The 22,571-nt window shown below is 35.4% G+C and overlaps 1 protein-coding gene across 2 annotated transcripts in view; it reads right to left on the bottom strand.

Annotated features, from left to right (window-relative positions):
- RPAP2 (RNA polymerase II associated protein 2) overlaps nt 1-22,571 on the bottom strand; it is a 74,468-nt gene that overhangs the window by 50,158 nt on the left and 1,739 nt on the right. For both annotated transcript variants that reach the window (XR_003208419.2, XM_025872183.2), the window contains exons 3-8: nt 19,344-19,458; nt 17,590-17,688; nt 17,362-17,427; nt 16,189-16,277; nt 4,648-4,683; nt 1,955-2,891 (exon numbers count right to left, since the gene is read on the bottom strand). Coding sequence is in view for 1 of the 2 variants with exons in the window: in XM_025872183.2 (XP_025727968.1) it covers nt 1,955-2,891; nt 4,648-4,683; nt 16,189-16,277; nt 17,362-17,427; nt 17,590-17,688; nt 19,344-19,458 (1,342 nt within the window). In the remaining variant the exon portion in view is untranslated. The remainder of the gene's footprint in view (nt 1-1,954; nt 2,892-4,647; nt 4,684-16,188; nt 16,278-17,361; nt 17,428-17,589; nt 17,689-19,343; nt 19,459-22,571) is intronic.

Here is a 22,571-nt window from a genome sequence, read left to right on the forward strand (position 1 = left end):
TTATGAATACTGTATAGTAATACAATTGAAGCAATTTAAAATATAGTACTGGGCTAGGGAGCATTCTGTAGAAGTACAAGAAATTTCTAAATTTTTACTGTATTTCCACTTTCACCCTCTTTCTAAATCTCCAAATGTGTGTGTGTGTGTGTGTTTTAAATCTTATTTATTTGAGACAGAGAGAACAAGCAGGGGAGTAGCAGAGTAAGAGGGAGAAGCAGACTCCCCACTGAGCAGGGAGCCCGACATGTGACTCGATCCCAGAACCATAAGATCATAACCCAAGCCAAAAGCAGACGCTTAACCAACTGAGCCACCCAGTTGTCCTTCCAAATGTGTTCTTAAATTTAGAGCCACATTTACTCAGAAATCTTTAATAACAAAGTTTTGTCAGAAAACAAGGTTATTGCCTAGTCTTCTTTATTAACTTCATTTCTCAAGCTATACATCAAAACAAACCTGGGTAAGAAAAATATTGAGAGAACCCCTCCCCCTTAATCTCAGCAACATACATTTAATCTCTATAGATAATTACTATTTACTGAGTACTAACTGTATCTCTATAGATAATTACTATTTACTGAGTACTAACTGTATGTAAATTTACATACATTATTTTTAAAATTCTTAACAACTGAACAAGGAAAGCTATTTATAGTCTCATTTACAGATGAACACTCAGACTCAAGAGACCAACTTTTCATACAGCTAAGTAAATGAGAGAGCAAATATTAAAATCTTGGTCTGGGGGCGCCTGGGTGGCTCAGTCGTTAACCGTCTGCCTTTGGCTCAGGTCATTATCCCAGGGTCCTGGGATCGAGCCCTGCATCGGGCTCCCTGCTCCCTGGGAAGCTTGCTTCTCCCTCTCCCACTCCCCCTGCTTGTATTTCCTCTCTTGCTATGTCTCTCTGTCAAATAAATAAATACAATCTTAAAAAAATAAATAAATAAAATAAAATCTAGGTCTGATGTGCTCCTTCTACTTTCTCTTATGTCCATTATTTCCCAATAAGTCTCCTTTACTATATTATTTGCATTGATATTATTTTGAATGGGCATGCTTGCCAAATACTATACAAATATTTTTACCATTCAACTAGTAAGTCTACTCCACTGTATATAGTCCCATTGGAAATAAAATACGAAGATACACACCCCATGCAGAAATTTGAAAGAACACAAGAATACAAAGAATATTTGTTGGTAGGAAAAAAAAAACTCTTCAGAGAGTCTACATATTATATAAAGAACTAGGTTTTAAAGAAAACTTTATCCCACAATTCTAGGCTATTTCTATATTAGAGAAAAATACTGCACATTTATGAAATTTTCTGGGGCCAAATTTCAACTTATTTGGAAAATTGTGATGCCAATACTGAAGATGGCATTTCTTAAAAAGATTTTATTTATTTATGAGAGAGAGAGAACACGAGTGGCAGCAGGGGGGAGGGGTGGTGGAGAAGGAGAGAGACAATCTCAAGCAGATTCCCCTCTGGGCAGGGAGCCGGATATGGGGCTTGATCCCACAACCCCGGAATCATGAACTGAGCTGAAGGCAGACACTTAATGGTCTGAGCGACCCAGGTGCCTCTGGAAATGGCATTTTATTTTATTCATTTATTTTTTTAAATGTTTTATTTATTTATTCATGAGAGTCAGAGAAAGAGGCAGAGACAGAGGGAGAAGCAGTCTCCCCGCCTAGCAGGGAGCCTCTGATGAGGGACTCGATCCCAGGACTCTGGGATCATGACCTGAGCCGAAGGCAGATGCTTAACCATCTGAGCCACCCAGGCGCCCCTGGAGATGGCATTTTAAACCAAAAAACTGATCAACTAAACAAACCTTCTGAAAATTTAACAATTATCTCTTTAATATTACTCCTGTGTCAAGATTTATTATGGTTAAGTGTCCCATATGCTAGCAGCATAGAAAACTTATCATCATTAAGACATACCTCTTCTGAGTCTTGTGATTTGGTGGTTTCTTCACTCAAAACATATCGTCCTCTATAAAACTCCCTTATCCTCAGATTCAATGTTTCAGTTTCTTTTTTCAAGTTCTCATAACTTGGCAGTGGTTTAATGGCTGTATCTGAGGCCCTAAAAGGTAAAGACTCATCCAAGCTGTGCTGAGATTCCTGCAAGGCAGGGGAATGTCTATCTGGGTCAGAGTGTATGTCATCTTCATCAAGTTCTTGTTCTTTAACCAGAGGGGCTGAAGAGAGTTTCAGACACAAAGAAGCGTAATTCTGGCCATACAAAAACCTCAAAGTTTCTTCTGTCTTCCATTCAATCAAAGTCTCCTTCAGGACTTTAAGTAAGTTTGCCTTTGCAACTTCAGGACACATCTGCATCGGACTAGAGGCTGACCTAGAAACTTGGATTGATTTGGCAAATTTCCTCTTAAAATGCTCAGCACTTTTCTTACTTATGCCTACTAGAGTTATTTTTGAACTACTGTATTTATTTTCAGAATTTTCTGTAGCTTCTAATTTTTCTTGCAAAGGACTATTTGAAGAAATCTGAGTACTTACTTTCTGTAAAGGAAGTTCACAAGCAGCAGCTTTCTCATGACTATCTATTCTGCAATTGCCTAGCTGCTCAGTGACACCTACTACTGTCTGTTCTTTGTCTTCATGTTTAGAGTTAGCTTTCTGACCAGCTTTCTTTTTCATAATGCTTTTTTTGTGCAGCTGTGGACTTACACCCATTGCATTTGGTCTGTTTCCTGGTAGAATGGAGGAAACAAAGTCTTGCTCATTATCACTGCTACTATCACCATGAGAGCTAGAAGAACTAGATTTATAATGCTTCTCAAAATGGCCAGGATTGTCAATATCTGATGTTTTAATGGCCTTAGTGCATAACTGTACTTCCTTTCCAGAATGGCCACTGTAGAAGGAAAGAAACAAAATAACTATAATGGAAAAACAAAACGTCCCATAGCATTTATATTTTGTTACTTCCAAGGTAAAAGTTTGTACTCCCTAGGCAAAGCCTCATTTATAAGCATATAGATATGTATATACACACACATACACACACTTCCAAAGACTACTATAAATCTATACTTTCTCTATATTTTATTTGTTATAATTCCACCAACTTCTTTCCATCTTTTTTTCCCATTATTTAAAAAGTGTTAAGAGTACAGCAAAAAGAAAAAAAAAGCTTTGATAATTCCATCCTAATGAATTATTTTGATTTTTGCCTGTTATATTTCTGTGACTATTTCATATACCTTTTTTAAAAAAAGATTTTCTTTTGAAAACTTCACTCTCACTTTGTCCAAAAAACATATTACAGCAACTCTGCTTAGATTTTGAAAGATAACAGGATAAAAAGACACGTTTAAAATTTTCCAATTCTGGTTGATAGTTATACAGAAAATTCCATAGAATAAAAAACACCAGAAAGTCATAGCAGAAAATAAAGTTGGCAAATTAACATTTATTGATGAAAGATATATTTGAAAACCCAGAGTTACAACATAATGCTAACAATAAAAAATAGTTTTCCCTTTGACTATGTTCCTTCAATTTTCAATCAGCTGTGTCTATACAAACTTGAGATATGCAATGATAGATAAGCAGCTACTTTCAAGCAAATGCACATATCAAAACTTTAAAAGATTAGGGTAAGGATTCTGGGTCAAGCGGGGGGGCAGGAGGTGGTAAGACAGTATATGGGAACTTTCTATTTTTCAGGCAATTTTTCTGTAAACCTAAAATTGCTCCCTAAAGGGGCTATTAATTTTTTAAATGATTAAAAAATGAAATAAAATAATGCAATAGAAATAAAAAAAGCATGCTAGGTAGAAATATAAAAAAAAGAAAAAGAAAAAGAGTTGAAAATAAGGTTGTAGATGGGAATAAAGAAAAGATGACAAGTTTATTCAGTACTAGATATCATTTTTTAGTTAGAATCTAGTCTATATAGCCATGGGACTATTTCCTGTATTTGAAGTAAGTATAATTTCAAAAAAATTAGAACAATTTGACTTTCACGTTTCATAATTTCTCTTGGAATTTTAAGGTAATTATATTTTTCTATATTACTTTAAATATGTAAATTAAAAATATGTATCAATAAATATCTCTCACATGTGCTCAATTCCATGTGCTAAGGTAGCAACTAATAATCAGGAAAATTTATCCTGATAAAAGATAAAAAAAATGTTTTGAGAGATGGTTATAGTTGGGCAACCACCACCACAAGAGTTTAGAAAATATCACAACTTTGAATTTCTATTAATGCTTTCGACACTCTTCCAAATAATAAGTGATATATTAAGTTCTGAAATCCTATAAGACTATAAAAACCTTTCGACAAATATAATTGGTATAATCTATTTGACAAAGAAGCACAGTATCTCAGATGGAAGCTGTGTTTGTGTCATATTTCAACGGGTTCAATTAGATTGCCTTGGTAGGAACAGCTGTACAATAAATCATACAGATCAAACACATCATCTTACTATCACAAAAGAAAAAGCTGTACAAGGCAAATATTTCTTTGTGTGGGCTAAAATGGGCACTTACATAATGCATCAACACAGGAAGACCAAGAGCTCATATCACCTGGTTTACTCTTAATGTTTCTATTAACATGAATATACAGAAGGTAAGTAATACTGATTCAACCATACCTTTGTCCTTCCTGTAGCAGCTGAAAATCAGGATGCCTGTGACAAAACACAGCAATAGAAAATTGAAGGCAACTCTTATGGCAAACATTTTCGAGTGTTTGTTATAACTATATTGGGTAGAAAATACAACTAAAATGAAATAGTTCATTTAAAGTTTTTTTAAGAAAAAACTGAAGGACGAAGTAATGTGAAACTCATCTGTAAGAAATCTGGATTAATCTCTCTTTTCCAAAATTTATTCATACTTCAGAAGTTCAATTTCCATGAGCCCAATAAAGCTTTCCCTGAAAAACCCAACTAAAGTGATTTACTAAAGTAAATCACTTCCTTCTGTAAATTCCAGAGTCAGAATTATCCATTCAATTATTACATATTAATCAGGTACTCCTCTATGACTTAATACTAGAATTATTATCTATATGTCTTACTTTTCATATGTTTAAGTGTGGTTTCTTAACTAAACTACAAGCTCCTTGAGGGCAAGGATAATGCACTATAATGCTCTTTTATTTCCTTTTTATGGATGTGAACTATGTAGATAAGGTGATTTAATTTAATTCTAGGAACAATTTTGCTATGCAATACCAGAAATCATATTTGGCTAGGCATCACAGATATTTAAAAAGGGGAAGAAAAAACTCTTAGAAAGCCAGTATAAAAAGGAACAAATTTAATAGCAAGTGAATCTAAGAGGACAGGAAAACTCTGTAAAATACTTCTGAAGTGACTTAGAAAAAGTGCCTTCTAAAGATTACAAAACAGATTAAATTAAATATACAAAGAAGAAAAAAAATGGAGTGATATTCCATGTTCATCAACAGAAAGACTCAATACTGTCAAGATGTCAGTTCTTTTCAACTTGATCTACAGACTGAATGTAATCCCAATCAAAATCCCGGCAAGTTATTTTTGGGGTATCATCATATTGAGTCTAAAGTTTTGGGGGAGGATAAAGACCCCGAATAGCAAATACTATATTGAAGGAGAAGAACAAAGTTGGAGGACTGACATTATCTGACTTCAATACATATTTTAAAGCTACAGTAATCAAGATAATGTGGTAGTGGCCAAAGAACAGACAAATAGATCATTGATCATTAGAACAGAACAGAGAACCCAGAAAGAGAGTCACATGAATACACTCAATGGATCTTTGACAAAGAAGCAAAAGCAATACAAAGGAGAATGGTATTGGAACAAGTGGGTATTCACATTACAAAAAAGTGAATCAAGACAAAGACTGACAGCCTTCATAAAAACTAACTCAAAATGGATCACAGACCAAAATATAAAACACAAAACTATAGAACAAGATAACAGGAGAAAACCTAGATGACTTTTTACATAGGACACCAAAGACACAATCCATGAAAGAAAAAACTGGTAAGCCAGTTTAATTAAATTTTCATTTAATTAAAAATTTCTTCTTTGTGAAAGATACAGTTAAGAGAATAAAAAGAAAAAAACACAGATTAGGAGAAAATATTTGCAAAAGACTATTATCCAAAATAATGAAATATCTGCTAAAACTCAACAATCAGAAAACAATTCAATAAAAATTAGTCAAAGACCTTCACAGACACCTCACCAAAGAATATATAAGGATGGCAAATAAACATATGAAAAGATGCTGTACATCATATACCATCAGCAAAATACAAATTAAAACAATAATGAGATACCACTACACCCTTATCAGAATAGCTAAAATCCAGAACACTGACAACATCACATGGTGGTGAGCATTTGGAGCAAGAGAATTCACATTTCTTGCTGGTGGGAATGCAAAAGGGTACAGTCACTTTGAAATATAGTTTGGTGATTTCTTTAAAAACTAAATGTACTCTAACCATATAATCCAGAACTCTTGCTCCTCGGTATTTACCCAAAGGAGATGAAAACTTATGTCTACACAAAAGCCTGCACAGGGATGTTCACTGCAGCTCTATTCATATCTGCCAAAACTTAGAAGCAGCCAAGATGTCCTTCAGCAGGTGAATGGTTAAATAAATTGTAGTAAATTCAGAGAACAGAATACTATTAAGCACTAATAAGAAATGAGCCACCATCAAGGTAGGAAAAGACATGGAAAAACTTAAATGCATATTAATAAGTGAAATAAGCCAGCCTGAAAAGGTACACATACTGTGTAATTCCAACTATATGACATTCTGGGAAATATAAAACTATGGAGATAGTAAAAAGATCAGGGGTTATGGGGGGTGGGAGATGAATAAGTGGAGCACACAGGATTTTTTGGACTATAAAACTACTCTGTATGATACTGTAATGGTGGATACAAGTCATTATATATTTGTCCAAAGCCACAGAACACACAAAGCTTAGAGTGAACCCTAATGTAAACTATGGGCTTTGGGTGACAATGATGTGTCAATATAGGCCCATCAATGGAAACAAATGTACAATTTTGGTGGGGGATGCTGGTAATGGGGGAGGTTATATATGAATGAAGGTAGGGGGTATATGGGAAATCTCTGTACCTTCCTTCTCCATTTTGCTACAAAGCTACAATTGCTCTAAAGAATAAAGTCTATTAATAGAAAAAAAACATAAGAAACCAGGTATACATGAAAGAGAAGATAAGGCATTGAGTATTAATCCCATTTAAAGGACAAAATAGGGTTGCCATGAAGGCCATGATACTGCAAAAAACTTTCAATTAAAAAAAGTGAAGCTAAATGGATAGATGAAACCAGAGGTCATTTGAGTTACTACACTGAAAGACTGCCAATCAAAAAATGTCAGAGTTGCAAGTCTTTTTCTATATAATTAAACATCACAACATCAACCATATAATATTATCTAGATAATCTATTCATCTTTGGTCAGTCTTAAGCATAAGAGGCATTGCAGGGAATGGGCTCTCCTACCAATCCTCTCCTTAAGTTATGGGAGGCACTGCTACCTGATCAAGGCATTCTTTCCTATTAAATTCCTTCTCAGTACCACACATCAGGAAGTATAAGGGATGAAACCAGTATTTGAGATCCCTGCTTTAGAGAATTCCCCTGTAATTCAGGAATTCCCCAAAACCAGTAATAAAAAATGTAGAAGGAAAGGCAAAATAAGGCAATGGGCCTGAGAGTAAAAATGTAATCTATTTTTGTTTCTTCCTTAGTCCCTCAGCCAGTTGAGGCATATCTTTTCCCAATCACCCAAATTATCCTGTTTACCCTACTTCTTTCCACTCACTAAAACTCTAGTCATAGAAGCTATCTTGGTTTGGTGTTCCTCAAAGCAAAGGACACCACTTGGATGGTGATTAGCCTTGACTGCTTCAGGGGATATTTATAACTCCCATTAAGAGCTTTTTTGGCCAAAATAATACACTAACTTTCACAACAGAGAATTTTATTGCCTGTTGACTACATCCTCCCACTTCCACTTGGAGTTCTCTCATTTTTCCTATCCCACATCCCCACCCAAGTCTTCTTGGCTAAAATTATCAAGGTTCAGTACCTTGCAGCTGTCTGGCATTTGGTCCTACTGGGATCTGAGTATCACTATAGGGAAGAAAGGGTGTGTAGACGGTGATTCTCAATTGAATTCTTATACTCAATCACCAACCTGCAAAAGCAGAGTGTATTCCATCATTCCTTCAAATATAAAATTCTGAACTATTATATGAATTATGCTGGGTATACTAAGTAATATAAACAGATTCTTAAGGATGTTACAATTTAGTAGGAGGAAAATGGCTGTTCTAAGAGTTTTACAAATGTTAATTCTCATAAGAATGAGTAGTTACTATTATCCTCATGTTACAGATAAAAAGACTTGAGTACTGAAAGAATCAGTAACTTGTGCAAAGTCACATAGCTCGTAATAGTAAAGCCAGGAATCAAACCAAGACAGCAGGGCTCTTGACATTTTGCATCATATAATTCAAGAGAATATGTGGCAAGTATGATGAGATATACATGAGCTGCTACAAAAAATTAGAGAAGAAATAAAAACTTCTTGTTGAGCAAATGAAAAAAAGCCCTGGATTCAGACGGGTCTATAAAGATTTGATAGTTTGTATTATAAAAGCTAATCCTATGAATCTGAGGTTTTACTCCATAAACCTCTCCCTTTTTTCACTTTCCTTTTAGGATGTTATCATACTTAAATCTATCTTTAGAAAAAACAAACAAACCCTTCTGTCAATCATGCAGCCCCCCCTCCATTTTTCATTTTAAGCTTTCTTTAACGTCTGCACTAATTTTCAATTCCACATCTCCTATTCAGTCATCAACCCTCTCCGTCCTGGGATCTGTATGCATTACTCTGCTCACATGTCTCTTGCTAAGATCATAGAAATGCTAAATCTAATGGGTATTTTTCAGGATCCACCCCCCACCCTTTTTAAAGTAGAAGAAAAATAATCAGTATGAAAGGAGAGCTTGAAATAGGAATAAATCATGAAACAAGCCTCAGTGAGAAGAGAAAAGAATCAGGAACATAGAAAGTACTGTATTCGCAATGAGGCAGAGAAATGAGAGAGCATAAGTAGAAAATAGTGCTTAAGGAGATTCTGCTGAATGTGCTCAATCCTTTCAGTTAAGCAGTAGGTTAAATTATCTACTATGCATTGGGGTTTGGGTTCAAAGTTTAAGAAGAGAAGAAAAGGTCTGAATGTGTCAAATAGTCAATAAGAAACAAAGAAAAAACACGGAGCACACAATTGAGACTACACAGAATAAACTGGAACCGGGCCAGAGGAATGCAGAGAGATCTGGGTTTAAATCCCAAATCTGTGTATATGAGCCAAGTGTTCCTGGGTGAGTCACTAAACCTCTGTGAGCCTCAGTTCCATCATCCATGAAATGGGTAACAGTATTTCCCAGGGGTCTTCTAAAGACTGAATTAAATGAGACAGCTTATCTAAAGCACTAAAATGCTAAATGAGACAGCTTATCTAAAGCGTGGGAGAACTTTACCCAATAAAGTTCAGGAACCCAAGCACAGAAAAAAAAAAGATGACTGAAGCTTGGGAAAGAAGACATGGTAGAAGGTTAAGGGAGAAAGAATCTGGGATTGTTTGAAAGGACAGTACTGTAACTGCTGACCGCAGTGCTCAAAAAGCTAACTTAATGAAGGTCTGGCCAACCTGGAACAGAGCTAAGGTAGAGATAGGAGGTCAAAATGAGGTCACAAAGCACACTCAAGAGTGATAGCTGTAGATGAGATAGAGGTTGTGGTGAGAAACGGGAAGCTCTTATTTCAAGATCTTGGAGGCAGAATAGCCCATATAAGAATAGGTCTAAGCATGGCTGAATGAAAGGGTAATCAAAATGTAAACATTCTAAATCATGAATACAATTTAAGATAGTTTTATGATAAATATCCAGCTCTACAATGACATTTCTTGAGGAAAAACATTAAGAATTAAAAGAAAACTCAATCTCTAAAGGCAAGGGGAAAATCAGAATATACTAAGTGCCTACCATACGGGAGGTGGGGTTTTTTGTGGTATAATGCACATTACATAAAATTTACCATTTAAACCATTTTTAGTTACAGTTCAGTGGCATTAAGTACATTCATACTTTTGTACAACTATCACCACCATCCAGCCCCAGGGCTTTTTCATCTTCCCATACTTTCTGCTAGCTGGTTTTTACATTACTTCATTAATCCCCACATAACTTAAAACTTTATTTTTACAGATGAGGAATCTGAAGCTGTGAGGGGTTAATTAATTAATTAACTAGTAAATCTAGGATTTGAATTTGGGTCTTTCAAAGTCCAAGCTCTTTCTACAACATGCTGCCCCTAATTAAACTCATAAAAAAGACTCAAAGTTGTGAGGGTGCCACTTTTGCTTACCCTCTCTCATAGGAACTCAATATACTTCACAAGCTACTATTTTCCTCTGTTTCCATTTTTTGATTTCAGGTAAAGAGAACTATACGGAACATTGTTTCTAGATACTTGATGAGTAACCTTAACAGTCTCCCTGATTCCCAGTCTATAAAATGGAGAATGATACATGAACTAAAACGGATTTGAGTTCAATGAGGTATTAAATGAAAGGTTCAATATAAAACTTCAGTTTGTTTTGCTCTGAGCTGTTTTAGAGAGAATGAGACACGAAGTTATGTTGCTTTCTTTTTTATCTTTAGATGAAATTCAAAAGCTTTTTGTTAAAAGTCCCATCTCTCTTTGCTTTATGTACTTCCCTTCAAAGTGTATGTTGCCCCAGAGATAATTCTCAATCTTATTGAGATTAACTTAAAATTTTAACAAAAATAATGATGTTAAAGAAAACATTCAAACTGGTTCTTCATATTATTTTCATGGAATTATAATTAGATGATTAATTGTAACTTTAGCAAAAGGAATCTAAAATTAGAAGTAACTTGTGCCAAAAAATCTGTGAATGTATGCATATCGATGTGTATGTTTGTGTCGGTCAGAATACGTGTATTAAACATAAACCAACAGAAGCAGCAGGCTACAATTCCCCCCTGTGGTGGAAATTTTCCAAATATAATCTGAGACATGTTAAAACCTCTTATCACTCTGTCTGCTACCCCCTCCGCTTGTACTCCCTCTGACAAATAAATAAAATCTTTAAAAAAAAAAAAACCTCTTTCAGAAAGTTTTTATTCTGTATACCAAGCAACAGAAGTGGCTGTTCAGGAAGAGGTTATAGAAGTTGTTCTGCAGAGGTTTTTGGCTTCCGCACCTCTGAGATTATACTGTTATTGCCAAGAAGCAATGTGTGAAAATCCCCTACTCTGGGCCACATGATGGCGCTTTTAGCTCTGTCAGCATTAACCATTCACCCTAATTTTATCTTTTAAACCATAATTTGATTCTCAACATTTGTCCTTCCTTCTTAGTTTTAACTCCTGATTTTAGGTTACAAAGAAACTTCCAAGGCTTGTCAGAGCCTACAGTCAAACAAAACAGGATTTCTAAGTGTAACTATACAACTATTTAAATGAGCACGGTGTCTCAGAGGAACACAGTGTATGTGGTCTGCTTCTGGCCACCAAGTGGGTGAAAAATTTCTAACTCACAACATGAGAAGCATCATACTGCATCATCACCCAGTCCATCTAGGTCAATGTTTTGTCTCTCACACAGCATCAGGAGACATTTTGTGAGAAGCACTGCTATTCTCCACGACATTAAAGATATACTCTAGATTCTAATTTTTTCATGCCTTAATAATAAAAATGAGGGAGTAGAAAACCTCTAGGGCCCCTTCTGACTCCAAAGCCTCAACAGAAGTATGGAGCTAGAATTCATGAATTTGTCTAAATCTTTCTTAAATCTATCTATACATATTTACCAATGAGGTAGTGAGCTTTCTGTGATATAAAATAATACCTTAAAAATGTTAAGAGACACTACAGATTTTAGTATTTTGGTACCTGATGAAGAAATTTATATTAGCTTTCACAGCAATGTAAGAAAGACTATATTGAGTCAAATTCAATATTCTATTTCCAAATAGTGTGCAAGATCATGGTGTCCCTGAAGATGTCAACTTCAAGTTGCTCTGGACATGCTATACAACATTCCTGTTTTTCTTCATAATTGAAAAACTTTGCTCCAATCCTTTATCAACCTTCATCTTTACAGACTGAAGAGTTCAAATTATTTAAGTCAGTAACTTTTAATCTAAACTCGTAAATGAGACAGACTTCCCTAAAAGTAGTATAACTTTCCCTAATCTTATGCTGATAATTTTAATTTTCATCACTTTTATAAATAAGACATTTCCTATCTAGCAAACTTTCACTACAGCGGCAGTGACTGACTCAGAACTGTAAAACATTAGAATTAAAGGGAACTAAGAGGTTAAATGCAACTTTCTACTTTGCAAATGAGGAAACTGAGGCTTACTGTTGAGGATAACACTTTCTGACAGTAACACAACTAAAAACCTAAGCTAGATACAACAAAACAGTACTCTTAAAACTGTGGATCAGAATCAACCAAGTAAATAGGTTGCTACCAGCATTTTAAAAAAGTAACAGAGTAGAAAATATCACAGGCTTTTGTGTTATAAGGATAACACATAAAAGTGTTATCATAAAACTCTGTTTGAGTTACATGTATTAGATCATAATGTAAAATATACTTATGGTGCTCAAAAATTTTGGAAGTCACTGTGATAAAACATTCAATTCTTTGGATTTTAAAATTTCCTTTATTTTTTAAAAATTTAAGATTATTATTTAATAATTATTAATAAAATAAATAAAAATTATATTATGATTTAATTACGGTGATGTAATTTATTATGATGAGACTTTAAGTTAATAAAAATATCTCTGCATTAAATACTAAATGCTGCCATTTAAAAGAAACATTTTTTCCCCTTTAAAAGAAGATAGGTTCTGAATGTTATACCCCATACCATTTGTGAACAGACTTTCTTTAAAAATCGCATTTCTGTAGAGCTTACACGTGCACCAGCTAGAAAGGCTTTTGAAAAGAACACTGAATTCTAGAATTCTTATCATTAGAACACTTAAAAATATCATTCTCTGAAGACACAGTGACCTCTAGTGGATTCATGAAATAAACTAACATAATGCTTGCCCATAAGAATTTATAAATTAAGGTAACACTGATGCATGCAGATATAAAAGATATTAATATGGCTGTATACTGACAAGTATCATACATAAAAAAGGGCTACAGTTACACTATGTACACTGTGACAATTGTATATTTGTAGATTACTCACTAGTTACTTCCAATCACCTGGAATCCTGGCATTGTTCAGAACCTACCACTAGCTTATGAAATACATTTAATCTTTCTGAGCTCCTTTGATAAAGATGTTGGGTTAAATTGTGTCTAAGGGCCTTTCAGCTCTTTGATTATGATCTTTTCTTCTTTAATTCATCTTGTACACCAATGTCAGATCAAATTCTGTTCAAAAGCATTTGAAGGCTCCCCAATACTTGTCCCCATTAGAATTAAGTACAAATTTGTTTCACTCGTGTACTCGTTATGCCATCCCATTAACATTTCAATTTAAACTCACAGATTTGGGGGTGCCTGGGTGGCTCAGTGGTTAAGCTCAGGTCATGATCCCAGGGTCCTGGGATCGAGCCCCACATCGGGCTCCCTGCTCAGTGGGAAGCCTGCTTCTCCCTCTCCCGCTCCCCCTGCTTGTATTCCCTCTCTCACTGTGTCTCTGTCAAATAAATAAATAAAATATTTAAAAAAAAAACATTTAAAAAATAAATAAAATCTTAACAAAAAAATAAACTCACAGATTTGGTTTCATAAGTGTATATGTGCTCATACAGGTGTGGGTAGCCTGTCGTACACTAAGCACATACTAAACACACTGAATCTAAATTAAATTGATTTGTATAGATTAAGGAAACCAAGGCCATTTTCATCTTTCTTTTTTAGTGAGGTAGGGAAGGGCATATAGATAAAATGGAATTTCAAGAACCACAAATATAAAGTGACAGAGCTTCATATTCTGGGAAAAGGTGGGCATTCTGAACATAGAATAAGATTTTAGGAAAGAGAGGGAAGAACTTTTAAATTAGCTGAAGGAAGTACCAATAACTATATCTGAAGAATATGAAGGTGATAGAAAGGCTTGTTTGGTAAATGGTTTTGAAGCAGATATGAAGATGGGCTAAATTTAATAAGTAGAGAAGGTATCACTGGAAACAAAGTTAAGGGTAACTTAAGGAAACACTAGTTGTAACAGCTCAGGAACGGAATATGTAGCTGCCATAAGACTAAGGAGGCGATGAGTAGCTCTGCTGAAAGAAATGTTAAGAAAGAAAAAAAAGTGTTAGCAAAAAAGGTGCTCTTAGGTCCCCAGTCACCTTGGACAATGGTACAATTCTTTATCCTCTAAATAAAAGAGTCAGGCTAGTGGAGAAATAGTGAACAATTTAGTCTTCATTATGTGTAATTCACTTAACAAAGGCCATAGGGTGGTGTGTTTTACATAATTTTTTTTTTTTTTTAGAGACAGTATGTGAATGGGGGGGGGGGGGGGCGGCAGGAAGGGATAGAATCTTTTTTTTTTTTAAACAGTTTTATTTATTTGACACAGAGAGGGAGATAGTGAGAGAGAGCACAAGCGGGGGAGCGGCAGGCAGGCAGAGGGAGAGGGAGAAGCAGGCTCTCTGCTGAGCAAGGAGCCCGATGTGGGACTCGATCCCAGGACCCTGGGATCATGACCTGAGCCGAAGGCAGCCGCTTAGCCGACTGAGCCATCCTGGTGCCCCAGGATAGAGAGAATCTTAAGCAAACTCCACGCTGAATGCAGAGCCCAACAAGGCATGGTGCTCAATCTCACAACCCTGAAATTATGACCTGAGTCGAAGTCAAGAGTCAGATGCTTAACCAACTGAGCCACCCAGGCACCCCTTGACATACTTTAAACCACAGAGCATTGGATCTGCAGGCAAAGGTGTCAGCCAACAAAGGGACTATTCCTCAGTACAAATGATGCTAGTTCAAACTACAGTGGTTTCATATTACCTTGTGCATCAGATAAGACTTTAATAAGCTTTTTTTAGGCAAACATCTTTAGTTAACTTGGGTCTCATTACATTTACATCATTAAGTTTATTTAGCATTGATACTCTCTTACTACATGCCTTGTGTTGAAATATTCTCTATGAAATATGAGTTATTTGGGACTTTTTTTTTAAAGATTTTATTTATTTATTTAATTGACAGAGAGAGAGACAGCGAGAGAGGGAACACTAGCAGGGGGAGTGGGAGAGGGAGAGGCAGGCTTCCCGCTGAGCAGGGAGCCCGATGCGGGGCTCGATCCCAGGACCCTGGGATCATGCCCTGAGCCAAAGGCAGTCACTTAACCAAGTGAGCCACCCAGGTGCCCCTGGGACATTATTTCATTTAAGCCTGTTTGAAATTGGACAATACAGTTCAATTACACAACAATTTTTGTTACCTTTTATAGAAAAGGTAGATTATGGCATTTACCCCTCAATAATAAATTTTCTCTCAAATTCAACAACTAAAATGTTGCAAATGTTTAAACATTTCCCAAGAGGCAAAACCCCAGAAATGTTCATGTGCCTTTTTGCTAAAAATTATATTGGATTTCTTTAAATTTATAAAATACTGTACTGATTTTTAATAAAGATTGAGTGAATTAGTAACCTGAACTTTTTACCCTTAGTACATATTTTTTGTTTGTTTTTAGTACATAGTTTTCTAACAACAAAGTCAGGTCAGCTGGATCCTAAGATCCAGTATCTCTTGGAAAACTTTAACACTCTTACTCTAGGATTATTATACTAGTAGGATTAATAGAAATAATTGGCATAGCAGAAAGCAAAGTTCAAGTTTTGAGACTAAAGCTAAAACAACTAAGAAATAACATTTATAATTATTAATTTTCTGATTTTAAGTATAAAATTCTTAATAACTATGCTTAAAATATAGCCATTTCCCCACAATTAAAATGTGTACAATGGTAAATTCTACAGAAAACTAGGACTACTTTCTATATATCTCAAAAAGTTGGACTATATCAACAAACGTATATGTAATGATTTAAATTACCTTTCCTCTTCTCGAACCCATACTGGAGTTTTAGGAATTTGTGCTTCAAAAAACTTAGATGCTTTATAACAAAAATTGCTGCAAAAACACTGAAAGGAACATTTTTAAAATTAGCAAATTATTTTTCTCTTATTGTGCAACACAATTTATGTACAGAAAATATAAATATGTAGTTCAAAGAAAATAATGAAAACTCAAGAATCCACCACCCAAGATAAGAAATAATGTATAGTACCTTTGAAGCTCTCCATGTATCTGTCCCAGAGTCATTTCCATATTCCCCAGAAGTAATCACTATCATAAATTCTGTGTTCCTCATTCCCTTGCTTTCTTTAGTTTTGCTATCTATATACACATACCTACAAAAGATATCATTCAGTTTTGCCTAATTCTAAACTTTGTGTAAATGTAACTGTACTGCTATGTTTTCTGGGTTTTTTTGTTCCACGTTATATTTTTCAGATTCATGTAGGTGTACCTTATATATTTATGCTCGGTATTACATTCCATTGTGTAAGTATATTACCTTTATTGTTTATGAATAATTAAGTTGTTTCTAACTTTTTGGCTATCACTACAATGTGCCTATAAACATTTTTTTAAGAATTTTTAAAATTAAAAAAATTGTTGTAAAATACACAAAAATTACCATCTTAACCATTTTTAAGTGTTATCGTTCAGTGGCACTAAATACCTTCTCACTGTAGTACAACCATCACCACCATCTATCTCTAGAACTCTTCATCTTGCAAAATGAAACTCTATACCATTAAACAACTCCCCATTTCTGCCTCTTTAATCACCATTCTACTTTTGTAACTATGAATCCAACTACTCTAGTTACCTCACATAAGTTGAAGCATTTAATATTTGTCCTTTTGTGCAGGCTTATTTCACTTAGCATAATGTCTCATAAGTACATAATGTCTTAAAGTACATTCATGTTGTAGCATGTGTCAGAATTTCCCAGGTGCCCTTGCACTTTTAATTTTTAAATGTTCAAGTATTAATTAAAGCATAAGCAGCTTTTTCTAACACCTTGAATGAAATATTTTCAAATAAACTTTTAATGTGGCTACTTTCTAAAGGGCAAAGTTTTCAAACAATTCTTTTTAAATTCCATTTAGTATATTAAAAATTAACTGCCACATTGAGAATAGCCTTTAAGCTTACCTTTCTTTCAGTAATATCATAGACTTTATTGGTTTTGGTAGAAATTTTGTATTTCTGTTTTGGTACCTAAAAAAACGAAAGTATAGCTTAAGAAGAATTCAAGTATCATATCATATCTTTGGCTAACTCATGTAATTAGTTCATGACCTGAGTTTCATTTCTTGTCCACAAAGTATTTTGCTAAATATAAAAAATTTAAGCTTCTATTTTAAAAAACTAATTACTTACAATTCCTAGTTTCTTCTGACATAAGGGATAACCGCAGAGTTTAATAATAGAACGCTCATCCACGACATCACTATAGTGAGCAGGTGTGATGAACTTCCCCTAAAAGGAAATGAGAGGGGCATTTCCCCGTTAGATTACTGGACAAGTTCATTTATAATCTATCTAAGCCTCACTGATCTCATCTGAAAACGTAGGGATAAGTCTATCTCACAGGTATGTTAGAATCAGAGGAGAAAATAAAGGAAATACATTTAGAAAAGCACTGGACACATAGTAGGCACTCAGAAATGTTAGCTATTTTCTTTTAAAGAGTTTTATTTAAAAAAAAAAATTTTTTTTTTAATTTATTTAGTGGACAGAGAGATAGAGCACAGGCAGGCAGAGAGGCAGGCACAGGGAGAGGGAGAAGCAGGCTCTCCGCTGAGCAGGGAGCTCAATGCGGGGCTCGATCCCAGGACCCTGGGATCACGACCTGAGCCGAAGGCAGACACTTAACCGACTGAGCCACCCATGTGCCCCAAATGTTAGCTATTATTAAAAAAACAAACAACCTGAAAAAACTTCTGCCAAAAGACTATACATCTTTGTAGATATATAGTTCATGAAATAATTCTGAGGCAGGAGAAAAAAGTGGTGCTATAGTGTTTGCTATTCCAAAGCAAAACACTGAAAAGTATATTTTAAGAATATATTATTCAGGGCACCTGGGTGGCTCAGTTGGTTAAGCGACTGCCTTCAGCTCAGGTCACGATCCTGGAGTCCTGGGACTGAGTCCCACATCGGGTTTCCTGCTCAGCGGGGAGTCTGCTTCTCCCTCTGACCCTTCTCCCTCTTGTGCTTTCTATCTGTCATTCTCTCTCTCTCTCAAATAAATAAATAAAATCTTTAAAAAAAAGAATATATTATCCAGGGGCACCTGGGTGGCTCAGTCGTTAAGTGTCTGCCTTCGGCTCAGGTCATGATCCCAGGGTCCTGGGATCAAGCCCTGCATTGGGCCCCCTGGTCAGCGGGAAGCCTGCTTCCCCCTACTTGTGTTCCCTCTCTCGCTGTGTCTCTGTCAAATAAATAAATAAAATCTTTAAAAAAAATAAAATAAAAATATATTATTCAAAAAATAAACCATGTAGAATAAAATATAATTTACCTGTTTTCAAAGAACTATCTTAAAAAACGAAGTATATCAAAGGTGTCAGGATGCAAAATCTTGCAGCGTCTGGAAAACTGTACAGGAGACTGATGAGGTGGTTATAAGCTGACGCCAAATATCTCCCCTTGATATATCTTCATGTTCAAATCTCAACTCATAATTATTTCATAACTTTGAGATCATTTTTGAACAAGTTTTTTCTGTTTTCCCAGGGACTAAAATACTTCTAAGAGTGATAGAAGGTATTTGTTTCAAATGAAGCATTTCTGGTTTGTCTTTGTCTTTAGTGTCATCATGCATGCAGATTCTGATGTAGTTACCTATATCAATTTAAATACTGTCCTATTTATATTCCTCTTGTTTAGAAAAATCTCTGACCCACACTAATAATTATTTTTGCAATGGAAGCTCTGAGTTTTAATTATCCTTTTCTTTTTTCTCTTAAGGATTATGAGGATATAATAGAAATTTCCATTTTAAATTTAATGCAATAGAGTTGTTAAAGAAGAAAAACAGATTCAGTTTTGATAATACAAGGAAGTCTCATATTGCACAGATTTAAAGATCTAATACTACAAATGTAATAATTTCCCAATTTAACACATACGCATTCCCTTAGGAAATCTTCTGTAATATCCTCTTCTAAAAGCTGTTCAACAATATGTAGAGCTTTTCTCTCAAATTCAATCTTCTTTCTCACAGCTGCTTCTAGTTCTGCTTTCCTAAAATTAAAAAATGAAAAAGTATTTGAAATTTAAAAGTTTGGGGTGCCTGAGTGGCTCAGAGGGTTAAGCATCTGCCTTCCGCTCAGGTTCTGATCTCCAGATCCTGGGGTCAAGTCCCGAGTTGGGCTCCAACTCAGTGGGGAGTCTGCTTCTCCCTTTCCCTCTGCCTCTCTCCTTGCTTGTGTTCCCTCTCTCTTCTCATGAATAAAATCTTTAAAAAAAATAAACAAAGTAAAATTTAAAAGTTATTCTAAAGTTTTATCATAGCCAATTTTGTCTTAGAACACAGCATAAACATGCTATTTTGCTATTTAAATTTATATTTTTTAATGCTGTTACTTTTGATACAATATTTTTCAAAGTTTTAACACATAGAAGTCTGCCACAATAACAGGACTATTTGATTTCCAAGGCTTAGAGCACAAGGAAGAAAATGAGGTGAAATTTTTTGCCAGTTAGTGATTATATTCTCTCAATCACTCCTATGTGTACCTAAAAAGCCAGGCTTTTCCTTTGAAATCCTTAGAAATCAGGAAAGATTAGAGAGGAAAAAGATAACTTCAGCTGTTCTTACAAGTAAAAATTTATTTGTGTCAACTCTCAAAAGTTAATGATAGCCCAGTTTGACAAGATAGAGTCCTATCTGCAAAGAAGTGTTTACTCACTTTTGTTATTAAATCTTATTAAGTAACTATATTGACATGACAATGTAGTTTAGGAAAACAATCTTCCTATGAGGGCTGGTCCTTGCCCTGGCACCAGTGGGACTGTCAGCCTTTGCTGGCCCTTACACACCACAGAACATAACGATAAACAATGGCTCTAGGAGAGTGGTTCTCAATCCTAGCTGCACATTAGGATCATCTAAGGAGATTTCTTTAAAAGATATTATGCCTAGGTCCCACTGCAAGCTCCAGATAATCCTAATGTGCAAAAGGGTTGAGAAACCTTGCCATAGGACCAACGATACTCAACCATCTTGGTAACCTACGTGCTCCTATCCTGCACTGGTTTCTCCTTTCCTACCAGAACTACCTCAGCCAGCCTCCTGGGCCTTGACTTGGCTCTCATATCTGGATCTATAATGTATTCATTTTTTCTCCCTACTTTCATTGACTCTCAAGACTTTAGACTCTAATTCCTTGCCTAGAAAAATAATATTCTACAAAAACAATATAAGATATATTAACAATAATCTACAAAAAAGAAGGATGATGCCAGATTGCCAACTCTTTCTTTTGCCAAATAGGGACATTAAAACAAGAAGAAATTTGCAACTAACAACTGTCCTCTTACGATTTCACAAAGGCCATTCTTACATCAAAGGAGTATAAAAGACATGAATACAGACTAAAAAGCGGTTTTTTATGTTAAATGTATTTGGCTTTATGAAAAACATTATTTTATTTTTCTCATATTGCTCCCTACCAATAAAAGCTATGCCATATACTAGGATCTGTCTAAACCCACACTAAGGAATTGCTGGCTCAAGGTGTTAACTACCTCAACCTGCAGTAAGTCACACTCTTTTTTTTTTTTTTTTTTAGATTTTTTTTTATTTATTTGACAGAGAGAGAGACAGAGAGAGCAGGAACACAAGCAGGGGGAGTGGGAGGGGGAGAAGCAGGCTTCCTGCCGAGCAGGGAGCCCGATGTGGGACTCGATCCCAGGACCCTGGGATCATGACCTGAGCTGAAGGCAGATGCTTAACGACTGAGCCACCCAGGCGCCCAGTCACACTCACTCTTAACTGATGCCTAGAGCTGCTTCCCATGAACAGCCCTATCTTGCTGTTGCCCTCTGTCCTAAATGATGACAGGTAGTATGGTGTACAGCAGTGGTTCGCAAATTTTTTGGTCTCAGCATTCCTTTACACTTTGAAAATTAGAACTTCTGCTTATGTGGTTTATATGTATTGATATTTACCATATTTGGATTAAAAATGAGAAAAATTTAAAGCACTTATTAATGCATGTAATAATAGTAATAGTAAACCCATTACATGTTAGTAACTTTTTAAATAAAAAACTTAGTGAAAAGAGTAGAATTATTTTATATCTTTGCAAAGTTCTTTAATTTCTGGCTTAATAGTATTTGGTTGGATTGAATGTAGAAGTATTTTTCAGTTGGCATAGATTTCTAAAGGATCACTTCCTTCAACAACTATTTGGTTACCTACCTTCATGGATTTTTAACTGTTTCATTTATCCAGGGTAATTTGTCCACAATACATTCTAGTGTATTTATACTTCCCACACTGTACTGCTCAGAATAAAATATAATCTCCTTTGGTTTGTGGTCAGATCACTATTGAGAAAAGTTGCAAATTACCATCATTATCAATATTAACTTTACTCTTGCAGTGTACCTTAAAACCAAGTCAATATAATTATGCTGCTCCACAGGGAAATATTCTCTAAAATAGATCGCAAGGGGTGCTTCGGTGGTATAGTCGGTTAAGTGTCCGACTCTTGGTTTCCACTCGGGTCGTGATGTCAGGGTCATGGGATTGAACCCCTTGTCAGACTCCTCACTCAGCGCAGAGTCTGCTTGAGATTCTCTCTCCCTCTCCCTCTGCACATCCCACTTGTGTGCACTCTCTCTCTGATAAAAAAAAATCTTAAAAACAAATAGATCTCAAATCCATCCAATTTCTCCATTCCTAGATGATCACCATCCCTAACATCTGTAAAACTTTTTAAACTTAAATTCCATCACTCTATTACTTGAAATTTCCCTATTGGCACTTAGAAAATCCAAATTTCTCACCACGGCCCACCAGATACATGAATGGAGTCCTAAGTTTTTCCTATGCTTTCTTCCCTTGCTCAAAATGCCGTACACTACCACGGGAATCCTTCCTTTCTTTGAACTGACCTAGCTTTTTCTTCTTTCAGGGTCTTTATACATACTGCCATCTCTGGCTGGATGTCTCTCCTCAGGACTCTCTGGTTAATGCCTACTTACCTCTAGGTCTCAGCTTATTACTTCCTTGGAGAGTCTTTCCCTGATAATCCCCAGCTAATCTGAACTCCTATTAGTTTCATCTGATAACATCATAGTCTTTTCCTTTATAATACTTATCACAGTATGTAACTGTGTATTCAGTT

This window comes from Callorhinus ursinus, unplaced genomic scaffold, assembly GCF_003265705.2.
Source record: "Callorhinus ursinus isolate GAN/ISIS: 27379988/994484 unplaced genomic scaffold, GSC_fseal_2.0 scaffold9, whole genome shotgun sequence".
Lineage (NCBI taxonomy): Eukaryota > Metazoa > Chordata > Mammalia > Carnivora > Otariidae > Callorhinus > Callorhinus ursinus.